At 48.2% G+C, this 16,001-nt stretch overlaps 1 protein-coding gene across 1 annotated transcript in view; it reads right to left on the reverse strand.

The window, feature by feature from the left end:
• Positions 1-1,621: 1,621 nt before the first annotated feature.
• Positions 1,622-16,001, reverse strand: part of TDRD12 (tudor domain containing 12) — a 63,028-nt gene continuing 48,648 nt past the window's right edge. Inside the window, exons 21-30 of the mRNA XM_056136101.1 lie at positions 15,730-15,950; positions 13,956-14,055; positions 11,833-12,020; positions 10,876-11,086; positions 8,452-8,544; positions 6,680-6,846; positions 3,230-3,343; positions 2,492-2,645; positions 2,345-2,411; positions 1,622-1,713 (exon numbers count right to left, since the gene is read on the reverse strand). Coding sequence (XP_055992076.1) covers positions 1,622-1,713; positions 2,345-2,411; positions 2,492-2,645; positions 3,230-3,343; positions 6,680-6,846; positions 8,452-8,544; positions 10,876-11,086; positions 11,833-12,020; positions 13,956-14,055; positions 15,730-15,950 — 1,407 coding nt within the window. The remainder of the gene's footprint in view (positions 1,714-2,344; positions 2,412-2,491; positions 2,646-3,229; positions 3,344-6,679; positions 6,847-8,451; positions 8,545-10,875; positions 11,087-11,832; positions 12,021-13,955; positions 14,056-15,729; positions 15,951-16,001) is intronic.

The following is a 16,001-nucleotide window of genomic DNA, read 5'->3' on the forward strand; positions in this document are numbered from 1 at the left end:
GGCAAAAGGGCCGGCCCAGCAGCACTCGGGGTGCTGTGGGGTGAGGTGAGGTGCGGCCTGGGTGCTCATGTGTTTATTTTACAGATGAGGAAACGGAGCGGCAGTGTGGTTCACATCTGCTCGCCAGAGAAGCTGGTGACAGGGATGGCCTCCCTGGGAGGGAGACAGGCGCAGGCAAGCACACGCGCACGCACGCACACGCATGCATGCCTCGGTGCTTTGTAGAGCATGGAGCCCTCGGCACATGAGCTGAGATCCAGGCTGAGGCAGACACATCTGTCTGGGGCTCCCACCTTCTACCTTCCCTCGCCCCCCGGTCTAAGCCCCAGTCAGTCAGGGAGCTGCAGATGCTAATAGAGTCCTCACCACTGCCTGCTGTTCGCAGGGCTACCTCCAGGCGCCCCACACTTCTTTTTTGGGTTCCATTCAAAAGAGCTCTCTCTAGCCCCTCCAGCCGCCTGAGCGTCTGCAGGCCTCGCAGTTCTGCAGAGGCTGTGGCCTTCCCGCTAGGGCTGTGGGTCTGACAGGTAGGGCTGAGACAGCCCAGTCTTGCCCACGCTCTTGCTCTTCACGAGGCATAAACTTAAGGGCCAGGGACATAGCGTGGTGGGAAAGCTCATGCCTGGCATGAATGAGGCTCCAGGCTCTACCCCTCAGAACCACACATGCCAAAAAAAGGTGGGGGGGGGGGCAAATAAAGTAATAAGCTTACTCTTAGTAGCTATGACTATCTTAAGAATCCTTAAATGTATTAATACACAAACGGCTACATTAATCTCAACTTGGGGACAGATAGTACAGTGGGTAAGGTGCTTGCCTTGCATGCAGCTGACCTGAGTTCGATCCCGGCACCCCATATAGTTCCCTGAGCCCTGCCATGTGTGATCCCTGAGCACAGAGCCAGGAGTAAGCCCTGAGCACTGCTGAGTGCGGCCTTCCCAACAACAAAAAAAAAGCCCAACAACAACAAAATCCCAACTAACTGATGGCTGGAAAGGTAAAAGGGCAATGCTGAGTGTCTAGAAGAGAGAGAGATCTCAACCCGTGGGCCTGCGCCAGGTCTCCAGGCATGCAGCCAGCCCAGGTCTACGTGGAACGAAGGCGCACCAGGACTCCAGCCAGTAGATGAACTGCCCAGAAGCCCAGTGCTGACGTGCTGAGAGGCCCAGAGCAGGCCGGGCCAGCGCTGTCTCCAGCACTTGTCTCTGTGCTCGGGGGCCTGCTGGCACCCTCCTTGGCCAGCTAAAGCCCCTTGGACAGTCAGTGAAGCATTTCTCACTGTTACCACGCCCAATGCCCCAGCATGACTCAGGCTGACTTTCTGCAGTAAAAACGTTGGCCCAGGGGCCGGAGCGATAGACGAGACAGCAGAGAGGGGATCTGCCTTGCATCCAGCTGACCCAGGTTCGTTTCCTGGCACCCCACATAGGGCTCCGAGCACCACTAGGAATGATTCCTGAGCACAGAGCCAGGAGTCATCTCTTGAGCACAGCTGGGTGTGTAGCCCCAAACAAAAACCAAAAGAACAAAGAGGGTCGGGCGTGTTTGGCTGGCCCCTAAGTGCGGCCCAGGGTAGCCTCGTTCCGTGCAGTCTCCGTCCTTCAGCACAGGGCTCCAGGTCTCAGTCACTCTCGCTGCCCTTCTCTTCTGACATTTTGTCACCATTCTCCATGACCTCAGCCACTTTGCAGGGCAGGGGTTTCGAGTGGACACCTATAAGATTCAGATATTATAAACAATGTGTTAACTACAGATTCCTGGGCCCTCTCTTTCCTCCCTCTCCCCCCCAGTATTCTGATCAATAAAGAAAAATCCCCCTGAATTCTGGCTTTCTTTTTCTGACTTTATTTTCATGCTCTTAGGCAAGAAATGACCAGGTAGAATCTGCCTGCTTCTGAGTTACTCTCCCTGGAAAGTAATCCAAGAAGCTCTGACTCAGGGGCAGGGCAGGAGCACAGCTGAGGAGCACGGGCAGGGCCTGTGCTGGCTACTTCCAGCACCTCTGGATTTGAGGCTGGTATCCCCCAGCACCCCAAGGCCTGAGAAGCCCAGCACCTTTGGGCCCTGGTATTTCACTGCTGGTGTAGCTGGCCAAGGATCAGCAGATGAGGCCTATGGGGCCCCCAGCTCTGCTTGGGAGGCCCAAAACACCCCCCTAAATAAACTATGTAATGCATATAATCAAAATTTGATAATCCATTAGCACCCAGGATAAACAAATCCCTAAGAGCAGTATGGTAAGGACCCACAGCATGAAGGCCAGGGCTGCGTGTCTAAAATGTGTCCACAGGACACCCCAGCCCTATAGTGCCCTCGAGGGGGGTTGGTGGGTCCAGGCTCTTACCCTTGGAGAAGTGGCTGTCCTCCTCGCATTCTTCCCAGTGATCAAAGTCAAAGGCCACATTAGGATTCTGTTCAACACAGCAGTTACACATTGAGAGGGCGTGAAATGTCCTCAGGTCACGACTGGCCACAGTTAATATGAACTCACCTTCTGTTTGAGCAAGCTGCACCAAGATTCCCTCTTCTCTTTTACAAGAGTGATGACAGGCTCGTCATTCTTGATCAGGCATTTGCAGTCGTCCTTTATGATGTTGGCCTCCAGGACCATGTCAGCCAAGTAAAATCTGTCTTCTACCCAGGCGCTGGGGTTTACAAAAGGCACTAAGGTCAACTGCTTTAGAAAATGATCTCTCTGGGGGTGGGAATGACAGGACAGTGGGTAGGATGCCTGCCTTGGAGGCTGCTAACTGGGTCCTGGCACCCCTACTGGTTCCCATGTCTACCAGGAGTGGTATCTAGGCAGATCCCTCATTAGAGTCGGGTGTGGCCCCAAAAAACCTCGAGGGGGAGGAAGATGAAGAAGGGAAGTAATGGGGAGCAGGGATCCTGGGTCTCAGGCACTTCTGTGGTGGAGAGGAGTGGGTCGGCTACATAACCAAACCAGTCAACTATGCTGAAGACACGGGATTCACACTGCCACCACCCAGCTTAAAGATGTGCCTGGCCAGGCGGCAGGCTGGGGGCGGGTGGGAACTTGGGAACCCTGGTGGAGGAAGTAGATGCTGGCCGTGGGATTGCTGATGGAGCACTACATGCCCAAAACTCAACTGTGAGTAACTTCGCAAATCACAGTTCTTTAGTAATAAAAAAATTTGAAAAATCTGCCCCCCTTCATTATCTTTTACTCTGTAAGATACACAGAGCTAAGACGGATCAACAAACTTACCTGAAAACAACTCTATCTTGAAAGTATTTACACTTGTAATCTTTCACATTCCTCAGCCTTATTCTCAGTATGACCACGTCATCCTTCTGGAACCACCTGACGTGGGGGTAGAAGCTGGAAACAGAGAAACATGCAGGAGCGTCAGACCCCGGGGGCGGGCTGGGGTGGAGCGGCTGTCTGCGGACACTGACCCAGGCCCACACACCTTTTCACAGGCTCTGTTCCGTTGCTCAGGGGGGCACCTCCAGTGTTGTCGGGGGCAGGTTCTGTAGGAGAAGTCAGATTTTCCTATGGGTTACATACCTGCAACTCCCAAGTATGTTCCCACTCTCGGTTCCTTTTAGTGAAGGCCCGAGTTGCTAAGCATATACATTTCTTAGTAATCTAAGTGTTCGGTTGCAAAGAATGACCAGAGACTAAACAAAATGATGGGGTTTCCCTGCCGCCACTGAGCCTGTTAAAAAGATTTCCAGAACCACCGGGATGTGTGAGGAGCAAACGCTCAACAGGACACTGTGCTAAGGGGGCGATTTCTGTCTGGGTCCCATGGTGCTGGCAGCCTTAGGCATACAGAGCTTGTGTTCCCCCACCCTGAACCATAGCCACAGCCCCAAAACAACATTTCAGCTGGAAGCATTCGAAGCTTCCAGGCTGATTCGAACAGCAACATTCAGAACAGCTTTAATAATAATGACCAAAAAAAATGGTAACAGTCACTAAGGAAACATTAAAAAAGTACTGCTGGGAAAGGGCACGGAGCCACAGGACAGCAGGGAGGGCGCTCGCCTCGCACACAGCCAACCCTGGGTTTGATCCCCAGCACCCCATATGCTCCCCTGAGCCTGCCAAGAGTGATCCTTGAGTACAGAGCCAGGAGTCAGCCTTAAGCACTGCCAGGTGTGGGACAAAAACAACAATGACAAAATGACTGCTGGGATTTCAGTGACATGGGTGGATGTCACACATGGCATGAAGGCACCCACATGCTGGAGACGGCACGAGCACTGTGGGTGGGGGTGCACCGGAGGTCACACCCTGAAGGGCTCTACCTGACTGTGCACCTCAGGCCCCTCAGAAGTGATCCCTGAGCACAGAGCCACGAGTTGTGCCCTGAGCAATACCAGGGCCCAAAATCCCAAATAATATGCTTATTATCACTGCATATTAAATAACCCAATATATGTTTTTAAAAGGACCAAACAAAAACGTCCTCTGAATAGTCAAAACTACCGAGTCCCTTTACTCTAAATTTACCCTCTCTAGAATGCACCCCCAAAGGGGAAAGCCTAATGGGAAAATTCCCAGGCAGAGACAACCGTCAGGCACAACCAACCGTGCTGGGGGTTTTCTGCGTTTTTCTTGGAGTTAGCGGCTCTTTCTGAGTCCTTGTCTCCTGGCTGGGTGCTGGGAAGACCAGCGACATCCTCCGCTGAAGCAGGCGCCCTGGAGAGAGGAGACGATGTGAAGGCCGAGCCTTGAGGAGACAGGCAGGGACAGGCAGGGACAGGCAGGGACAGAAAGGGACAGAAAGGGACAGGCAGAGACAGGCAGAGATGGACTCTGGCCACAGGGCCTCCAATCTGCAGTGACAGGCAGGTGGTGGCCCTTCCACGCGGTCTGACCCGCCACTGGCCTGCAAGGGGAGAAGGGCTGAAGACCTCTGCTGCCTCTGTGTTGGAACCACGTATGCACGAAAAGTATAATTTAAGAAGTATAATGTTGTAATCACAGAACCTCAAAAATAGTAAAGGGGAAGGAAAAGAATAAGCTTTACCACAATTTAAAGGAAAAAAGCCAAATATTAGAAATGTTGTTGTACTTTAATACACCGAAAAAATGTAGAGTGGTGTTATAGGGCCAGAGCAATAGCACAGCAGGGATGGCATTTGTTTTGCATGCGGCTGACTTGGTTTTAATTCCTGGCATCCCATATAATCCCCCAAGCCCACCAGGAGTAAACCCTGAGCACAGCTGGGTGTGGCCTAAACGCCCTCCCTCCCAAAGTTACTTATTTAGGATTTGCCTTTGTTGTTGTTGTTGTTGTTGGAGAAAAGGGGGGTGCTCGGGGGTCACTCCTGGCTCTGCACTCAAGAATTACTCCTAACAGGGCTCAGAGGACCATACAGGATGTCAGGGATTGAACCTGAGTCAGCCACATGCAAGGCAAGAGCCCTACCCGCTGAACTATCTCTTTGGCCCTAGATTTGTCTTTTAATACCCACCACTAAAGGAAGTATTGATTTGGATGTGGATAAAACAAGATTTCCCAAATTTTGATAATTATTAAATATACATGCTGGTACATGGAAACTCACTAAACACTTCTATTTCCATTAAAAAAAAAAACAAAAATCAAAACAAATAAACAAAAACCACCTTTCATGTTGGGACGGTGGTATTTCCCCTCAAGAAAGGGAGGCTCATCACTAATCATCAGGGAGATGCAGATCAAAACAACAATGAGATATCATTTCATACCACAGAGACTGGCCCACATCCAAAAAAACAAAAGCAACCGGTGCTGGCGCGGATGTGGCGAGAAAGGGACCCTCCTTCACTGCTGTTGGGAATGCCAACTGGTCCAACCCTTTTGGAAAACAGTATGGACGATTCTCAAAAAATTAGAAATTGAGCTCCCATTTGACCCAGCAATACCACTCCTGGGAATATATCCCAGAGAGGCAAAAAAATATAGTCAAAGTGACATCTGCAATTGCTTGTTCATTGCAGCAAAATTCAATAGCCAGAATATGAAAAAAAACTGAGTGCCTGCGAACAGATGACTGGTTAAAGAAATTTTGGTACATCTACACAATGGAGTACTATGTAGCTGTTAGAAAAGATGAAGTCATGGAATTTACATACAAGTGGTACTACATGGAAAGTACCATGTTAAGCAAAATGAGTCAGAAAGAGAGGGATAGACATAAAAAGATTGCATTCATCTGGGGAACATAAAGTAACAAAATGGGAGACTAACACCCAGGAGTGGCCGGGATTAGTACCAGGAATTTGGCTCCATGACTTGGAGCCCAGCCACACATGCTAGGGGAAAAGGGAGCTCAGATAGAGAAGGGAGCACCAAATAAAGGGTGTTGGGAGGATCCTCCCAGGATGGGAGAAGCATGCTGAAAGTAGACAATAGACTAAACATGATTGCCACTCAATGCCTCTCTTGCAAACCACGACACCCAAAAGGAGAGAGAGAACAAAAGGGAATGCCCTGCCACAGAGGTAGGGTGCGATGGGGGGATGGGGGGGTGGGAGGGATGCTGGAACCCGTGGTGGTGGAGAATGGGCGCTGGTGGAGGGATGAGTACTTGATCACTGTATAACTGAAACCCAAGCACAGAAATTTGTAAGTCTATAACTGCACCTCATGGTGTTTCACTAATGAAAAAAAAAATAAAAAAATTTTTTTAAAAAAAAGGGAGGCTCAGATTCACTTACGTTGTCGGGATCGGGTGTTCTTCACAGGGCAGCACTTCTTTGAATAATTTCTCCAGTTGTTCGATATGTTCTGAATTGTCAACACCCATGCCCATTGACAGAATTTCAGCTCGAACGTTATAATCAATGATAGAAGTTTTCAAATTTGAAAGTTTGGTGATGTGCACCTGGACTCAAAGAAAAACAACGTCAGGAAACTCAGCAAGCCTCGAGGGAGCACCCCTCGCCCGGGGCCCACCCCCAGCCCTGCAGTGGCCTTTGTGGAGTCCATGCCCCGTGCACAAGCATTTGCCACGGTAGCACCTGCACGCACAGCCTCCAGCCGATATCAGAGCCCACCAATCCCACCTGCAGAACCAGCACCGGGTATGGATGAGGTTACACTTGGTCTCGGGACCAGTGACACTCAGACCTGTTATTTGACACTCCCACCTCTCTTCCCAAGGGCGAGCCTGAGCTGGGTCTCAGATGCCCAGGAAAGGCTCACACCTGGGTCCTAAGTCTTGTGTTAGCAGAAAGGCTGCTCTTTTCAGCTTCCAAACCCCTCTCTTCTGTTTCCGGTGCATAAGAGAAAGGAAGCACGAAGATGTGCAGCTTTCGCCCCCCCAGCAGCGGGGAGGCAGGGAGGCTGCCATGCACCCGGGAACCCTCCTGAGTGAACCCTCAATGTGTGCTCCTAGCTGCAGCAGTGCAGAACCTTCCTCCACACAAATGAGCTGGTGTGGGTCAAGAGGCTACGGCTGGGGCTCTCCTCCTAGCCCAGCTCCCCGGGGAGCGGCAGAAGCATGTCCGGGCTTCTCTGCCTGTCCCACTCTCGAAGCTCAGGGCTGGCCACCACGCCTCGGCTGAGACGCCCAGACTTCCACTCATAATACTTCAGATAAATGAACACAAGCAAACCTCCCTCGGGATTGGAAGGTGACGTGACTGTGAACACAAGGGGCTGTGACATCATTTACAACCAGCCAGAGAAGCTGCTGCTACACAGGCTGGGACCAAGATGCAGTGTGAGACCTGGAGACTGTCCATGTGGTAGAATAGCCGAACAGTTTCAGCAAGTTTCTGTGAAAGCAAAGCTTCTGTGATACAAACAAGGGTGTGTGTGTGTGTGTGTGTGTGTGTGTGTGTGTATGAGAGAGAGAGAGAGAGAGAGAGAGAGAGAGAGAGAGAGAGAGAGAGAGAGAGAGAGAGAACAAGAACTGAGGGTGTATGGGAGAAAGACAGATACAACCTGGGAGTGTGTATGAGAGAAAGAAAACTGAGGGTGTGTGAGACAAATAGAACTGAGGGTGAAAGGGTGTGTGTGTGTGTACGTGTGTGTGTGAGAGAGAGAGAGAGAGAGAGAGAGAGAGAGAGAGAGGAGGAGGGGGGAGGGAGAGAAGAAGAGAGAACTGAGGGTGTGTGAGAAAAAGACAGAGACAAATACAACTGAGGGTGTGTGTGTGTGTGTGTGTGTGTGTGTGTGTGTGTGTGTGTGTGAGAGAGAGAGAGAGAGAGATACAACTGAGGCTGTGTCTTTGTGTGAATGTGGATCAAGTCTGGGCATTAAGTTACAAATATGAAAAATTCCCTACAAGAAAACGAAAGCACACCAACCAAATTTACGACCAAAAACAATGAAAAATCAACATCTCCCTGACACTGGGCCAAACATGGCTTTAATTTATGGTCAAATTTATTCAAGTATTTAGTGTTTATTCAAGTATAAATTAGAGTATATTAGATAACATAAGGTACCCATTCAAACACTTTAAAGGAAAGTATATACTCACCATTGGATCGATCCAAACCGTATTCCCCAAAGCCAGTATCACTTTTGCATCATGTGGTTTTCCAATAATTTTGTGATGAATATACCTAGTAACCTGAAAAATGAATTTCTCTAATGTATTAAGCAAACAGCTTACCCTGGGGCCAGGGAGATGGCTCACAGGGCTGGGGCAAACACTTTGCGTGCAGGAGCCCAGGGCTGGTCCCCTGGAGCCCTAGGACTAAACCACGGCCCCATCCTTCAAGCCTGGAGCTGGGAGTGGCCCTAAGCACCCTGGGTACGGACCCAAACAAACAGAAATGTGGTCTGCATATAGCCACGCAAATACTGACCCATACACTTCATTAGAGCCCCACCAGCACGGCACGAGGCAACCATCATGCCTCTTGCGTTGGCGAGCTGGGCTGCTGATGCTGAGTTCCCAGCAGCTTCTGCCTTGGGGCTCTGCGCACTGCTCCCTCTCATGGGGACACGCCCGCATCTCTGCCCAACAGTCAGCCTGGCTTCACAGTGTGGCCCGTTCTTCCAGCAACAGCTCCGGCTGCACCCAAGGAGCGGGTTACAGTTCCGCAACCTTGCTGCACTCAGCAATGAGCCAGGCCACCCTTCCCTGACACGTGGCTGCTCTTACCCCAGGGAGAACCACCACAGAGGGGCCTGGTCCAACCCCGCTGGGGAAAGCTTTAGTTCCAATTTAAAGCAGAAGGGATGGGAGGGGGCCAGCTTGCCACGATCCGGTCGTTTCTCTCTCCCTTCAACTGTAAACCCCGGGAGAAACTCTCCACATATTTTAGAGAAGACTCCTCTTCAAGACACACTTGAGTTCAATCTCCTGACAGACCACATGTTTCTTGAGATCAAGGACCCTGACCTCTTTGCTGACAGCTCCCAGAAGACCCACATGGTACCAGCACACAAGGGACACTTGGTTGGGGCCCTACAGAAGGAAAAAATACATGGTGGGCCAGAGCGATAGTACAGGGGGGTACAGTGTATGCCTTGCATGTGGCTGACCCAGGTCTGATCCCTGGCATCCCACAGAGTCTCCTGAACACACTAGGAGTAATTCCTAAGTGTAGATCCAGAAGCTACCCCTGAGCATTATCAGATGTGTGCCCCCAACCACAAAGAACTCAATGGGAATGGAGCAATAGTAAAGCAGGTGGGCGCCTGCCTTGCATGTGGCCAATCCAGGTTTGATCTCTGTACTCCATATGGTCTCCTAAGCCTGACAACAGCGACCCGTAAGCAGAGTCAGGAAGTGCTGAGCACCACCAGGTGTGGCACACAAAAAAATCAACCAAAGAAACAAACAGAAACAAGGCGGAAAATAGCTATTATAAGAAAGTTTTTTTGTTGTTGTTTTTGCTTTTTTGGTCACATTTGGTGTTGCACAGGGGTTACTCCTGGCTCTGCACTCAGGAATTACTCCTGGCGGTGCTCAGGGACCATATGGAATGCTGGGAATTGAATCTGGGTTGGCCACATGCAAGGCAAATGCCCTACCCACTGTGCTATCACTCCAGCCCCCTAAGAAAGTTATTTTTTGTTTTGTTTTTATTTAGCCACACCTGGCAGTGCTCAGGACTTACTCCTGGCTCTGTGCTCAGGGACTGTTCCTGAAAAGGCTTGGAGGATGCTGGGAATCACATTCAGGTCAGCTGCATACAAGGCAAGCACTGTATCCGCCCCACTATACTATCTCTCTGAACCAGAAAGTTATTTTTCACTAAATTTAGTAGTACAGAATTTGGTACAAATGTCTGTGCGGTTGGTACCTGTATCGTGAGCATATCCTGTATGGTGGAAATGTTCATTTGTGTACTGCCTGGCTACTATATAAACTGGTTTATAACTCAAACTGTTTCTGCCAGTTGCAAAGATTTACTTCGTATCCTCCCAAGAAGATACAACAAAATTCACCAAAGCTTCCTCTGAAGAATGTGGAGCATCAATATGATGGGGACCCAGTGCCCTGGTGATGAGTGAGGGTGGTGCCGACCTGTCCCCAGCACCACGGACAGCGCCAGGGCTGAGAGGCATACCCCTCCCTGCCGCTCCAACATTGATGGTGGTGACATCCTTGCTATGCATCCGAAAGGGCCCAGGGGAATGCAGCTGCCCCTTCCTGTCCTGTCTCCAGGAATGCCTGTCAACTATGTGGCCCTGCCCCCTGTCTTGATAGGGCAACCACTTCCATAGGTATTACATGACTTTCTGATGGCCAGTGAACTTTATCCTGCCCTCTGTTTTACACCAGTGCTTCATATCTGAATCACAGTACCCCACCCAGACCTGCAGGGGCCTGGGCTGCAGTGGGCTTGTGCTCCTATGCATACAGAAAAGCAGCCTGGCACGTGACCTCAGAGGCCTCGATTCTGTCTAGGGTCTGTGTTTTATGTGTCGTAACAGTCCAAGAGCTCACCTTTGGATTCCACTCAATTTCGCTATCGGCGGGCTTGACTCGACACACGATAAACTCCATGGCTTGTGGGGGCAGCGTGTGGAAACGGTCTGGGAGATGCAGCAGCTGGTCTCGGGTGACAAGCCCCGTCCTGCCCTCATCTATGAAATTGACCAGGACACTGTCCAAGACGTAGGTGTCTTCCTTTGCACTCTTCTCCAACACCTGGACCCTGGAGTGTAATGGAGCTGTCACTCGGACACAGAGACTTAGCACCACAGATTTAAGAGTCTACGTCTTAGCTGCATGGTTCTATTTCATAGTAGAGATCAAGTCACTTCCAAGTGCAGTTAGTAACAATATATTTAATTAAAACATATGTAAGGATTTTTAAAAAGTGTATGCAATACTTTTGTATTGAGCCCTTCCAAGCAAATTAATGGAGCAGATTCCATTTTCATCAAAATGACCTCAAACAAACCTAAGGAAGGTCACCAAGATCGGGTTGGCTGCTCTCAAAATGGGAAGGATACCCGAGGTACAGGGATTCTCTAAGGATGAAGAGTGACAGATAGGTACATGTGACCCAGAGATGGCCAGATATATACCCATTTAAGGTCACATGAGCTTCCAGGAGCATCATGTGTACAACTGGGCCAGATGTCTGGGTGGACACACACTGAAGGCACCTTCTGGGGGACACCAGGCTCTCCCATGTGCTGTGGGCCAAATGGACTGAGATGAAACTAGGCTTCCGGGCTGAAGTGATCATACAGCTTGCCTTTCATGCATTTAACCCGAGTTCTATTTCCAGCATTTCACTGGGTCCCCCAAGCTCTCAGGAGCACAGAGCCAGGAGACAGCCCTGAACACTGCCAGGTGTGGTCCCCAAACAAAACAAACGTATTTAGGGTTTGATGCTGTTTAAGACTTCTCATGCTTCACAAAGTTTAGCGAAGAAGTACAAAGACATTTTACCTATGAAAAACTGCTTTTTCTGCCAATCCATATAATCCAAATTTCTCCACCTTTTCAACAGTTGTTTTATTATTAAAATCTTCAAAATATGCCTTCATTTCAGCATTCAGAGTTTCATAAAGATCCACATGTTTATCAATTATACGACCAAAGTATTTTGTTGCGTTCAAAATATAAAAGGGTATAATCTGAAACATACACGGTAAGCATAGTCAGAAAACAATCTAAATCTAAACGTATCTGCTGAAATCAGCACTTAAGAGCATGCGCACAAGTGCGCGCGCGCACACACACACATACATACACAAAGAATTCAGACATAGGATAGAAAATTAGCCCCCAATAAAAATGAAAACCTTATCACCACATAAAGTTCTACTTTAAATCTACTAAAAGATTTCTGAAGATAAATATTATTTATCATGAAACTTCGTTATTATGGGCAAACATTCTGTTTATTTATTTTGTAATGTTTTGTAAAAACCCTTGAAACAGCAGCATCTCCATTTCCTGAGACCATTCAGACCTGGGTTCTTGCAACAACCAGTGTTCTGTGTATGAAGCACGGAGGTGACAGAGAAGCCACATCCACTGGGGCACAGCAACCAGGAGGTCACATGAGCCAGCTGAGCACGTGTGAGGAAACATTAGTTGGACAGGTGAAGGTGGCATAAAGATGTCTGCGTGCCTGAGCACCAGCACCCCCAAGTCCTCCAGTCTTGTTTGTTTTTTTCTTCTTTTTGGGGTGTAATACTAACAGGAGGGGACTGGTATGCACGACCAGGAGAAGTCGGGAATGCATGAGGAACAGGGACGTGGGCTGTGCGCAAGGAGTGTCAGTTAGCAAGAGTGGGGGGCATGGAGAGGTTCTTAGGCCTTCAGCCGTTTCATTTTCTCCCTAGTGCTGGGATCAGCCCTAGCATCTTTCTGGGGGTAGAGTGGAGGGAAAATGACTTTCTGCATTCCATTTTTTTTGAGGGGTGATACTGGAATTACATTAATTATATGGGTGCATTCCCTCATTTTTATAACCATCTATAAATTTAGACTGATAAGAGCCCATTCTTTAGAATGATATGCTCTCTCCTAGGTTTTAACTGTTTGGATGCTTAGCTGGATTGTCTGAACCAAAACAGCAGCATCAAACACACATCACAGCCTCACTGCCAAGTGTAACTTCACTGTCAGGTGTGAGAGCTGCCTTTTAAGACAAAGTGTATGGTCACTTTTTTTTTAAGGCTTTCTGGGAAAGCTTACATTTTAGTAAAGTGGTATTTTTGTTGCTGTTGTTTCCATTAAAAAATGCCTTTTTTTCCTGTTTGTATGTTTGTTCTGGGGCCATACACAGCAGTGCTCAGGGCACCATATGTGGCGCTGGGGATGATATCCAGGTTGGCCACGTGCAAAGTAAGCACACAAGGCACATAGCGTCTGGGCCCCAGGCAGTCTGTGGGGGCCCAGTAGCCAGCTGAGCACGTGTGAGGAAACATTAGTTGGACAGGAGAAAGTGGCATAAAGATGTCTGCGTGCCTGAGCACCAGCATGCCCAAGTCCTCCAGTTTTGTTTGTCTTTTTTTGTTCTTTTTGGGGTGTAATACCAACAGTGGTCAAAGCAAGTGTTGGTTGGAACTGGCTCCAGGAGATTAGTAAGACGCGGCCTAGAGCAGGAGTACAGTGTGGAAGGAGACAATGCACAGGCCTGACGAAAGGAAAGGTGGGAAGAGAACAGGTAAAAACGTAGGAAGACCGTGCTTGGAGGGATTCAGAGCAAAGTGAGAACTCAGCTCTTCCTTAAGTGAATGATTAGGGATTGTTGTGTATCGGCCCTGCATTATTCCTAATAGTCATCAAAAGGAAACAACCCCCTTTCTGAAAACAAAATATTTGTTGAAGTCATTCCTCCATTCTCAGCTTGATCTTGATTTTCTTTAAATGCTGGGGCTTTAAAGATTAGCACTTCTCAAGGGGCCAGGCCCACCACCATAGGTTTAAGGCTGTACATGAATACTGACCACTGGGCATCATCACTATATTCTACTAGGATTCTCTTGCTTAAGAATGTGAAACATGTTCATGAAAATAACCATTAATCATTCAACAAAAGGACCTGTAACAGAACTTACTTTAATGTAACCAAACTTGGGTAGATCCTGGTTTGAAAATTTCCTTGACATGTCTATTTCTGGATTAATATGATGTCGGTCAGGACATATCCTTTTGTCTCTGAAAAAAAGTAAATAGATTTTTTTTTTACAGCAAATGAAAACAACCCAGTTACATGTATTTTTTAAATTTAAGTTTTTGGGCATTGCTGGAGACTAAACCCAGGGCACCACACATGTGAGCTCTGCACTCTGCCACTAACTCACATCCCTGACCTCAAATAATCACAATTTTCAAATGAATTAAAAGTTTTCCTCAGGAAATTCATCTGTAATTGAAATCAGAGAACTCCTACTCCCAGCAACTTAAAAATGAATAGAAATATTCAACTGACACTAAGAATATGTAAATAAGTTGAAAGGAATCCTTTAATTTAATACTAAATAAATTTAAAAGCATTCCTTTATTCCGGCCCTAGGCAGTCTTCAATGCAATATATAAATGAACAAAAGGTATTCCCAACATATACTCTAAGTTAGAAATACATCAATAGATCTCACAAGTCCAATTAAACCATAACTCAAAGTCATTCCTTTACTCAAACTGAGAATGATCTGCAATCTCATTGTAAATTCTCATTTTCATCATTCTCAAAGCGTAATGTAAACATTTTATAAAGGCATTATAGAATATAAGGCTAATAACCTACTTCACATGCCAAACTTTTAAAAAGTTATGGTCGACTTTAATACCTTTAATGTTAACCCACTAAGTTTCAGACATCTACTATCCCATCCCATCAGCCAATTAATGACTGGCATATAACTGATCAGTGCCAATATCTGTTAAGATAAAGAGATCACAGTCCCCAAACTAACTTTTAAAATTAATGTAGTTGCTATCAAATTTCCCACTGGGATTTTTGAAGGAATCCACAGGCCCATGCTTATATGTGTAAGGACAAACAAGAGCCTGGAAACAGCCAGACTTCCTGGAAGCTGAGCACAGCTGAAGACCCATGAGCATGCCAGGTGTCACCCTCACTGCCTCAACCCCCACCAAAGGGGGAAAGACCTGAACAGGGTCACCAGAAGAGAGGACGGTCACACATCCCACAAATACATGAAGACATTCGACATCATTATCGGGGAAATAAGAACCCACAATAGTTTATCACCACACACTTGGGAAAATACTTCATCGATTCAGAGCAATTACAATTCATCCAGTTAGTAAATGGGCCCAGTAAGTGATCAATCTCTTTGGAAGAAGTGAACATATGTTGGGGCTGGAGTGACAGCACAGCGGTAGGGTTGTTTGCCTTGTGTGCAGCCAGCCTGGCCGAGCCGGGTTCGATTCCTCGGCCCCTCTCAGAGAGCCTGGCAAGCTACCGAGAGTATGCAATATGCCAAACACAGTAACAAGAAGTCTCACAATGGAGACGTTACTGGGCCCACTTGAGCAAATCAATGAACAATGGGAGGACAGAACATATGTCTACCCCCCACCAGCAATTCCACTCTAAATTGTACCTGTACCCAAGAATGAAAAGGGCATGTTTTCACAAAAAGTCAGGCACAAAAGGCTTTGTAGACCAAACTGGAAACAACCCATGGGCCCCTCAATGTCTCCTGGGAGACCGGCTACTAAGGCTCAAGCAAACGGCGCAGGGGTCTGAGGGTATCTCGAGGGCGCTGTTTCAGAGCTGGGAGGTGCTTTACATGGGAAAAGTCACCGAGCTGCAAACGTCTCCACTTTCGGTGTTACATCTCAGTGTCAAAAGATGAGGCTTACTTGCAAAACCCAAAAGCCTTAAGGTATGGACAGAGAGGCCTTCTCGCTTTCTTATCTTCTTTGGCTTCCAGGACTCCTGCTGTGAACTCATACAGCTGGGACGGGATCTTGGCGTCTGCTCGTTCCAAGTAGCGAAGAATACCGACTGCATGGCATGCGTTTCTCTCTGTCAGCAGCAAGACAGACTTGGTCTTCCTGTCTCCCTGCTCTGCGGGAGATCCCTGAGGTTGGGGGAGAATAAGAGAACTGGATCACCCAGAGCAACCTGTGGG

The sequence above is a fragment of the Sorex fumeus genome, unplaced genomic scaffold (genome assembly GCF_029834395.1).
Source record: "Sorex fumeus unplaced genomic scaffold, SorFum_2.1 ptg000122l, whole genome shotgun sequence".
NCBI classification, from domain to species: domain Eukaryota; kingdom Metazoa; phylum Chordata; class Mammalia; order Eulipotyphla; family Soricidae; genus Sorex; species Sorex fumeus.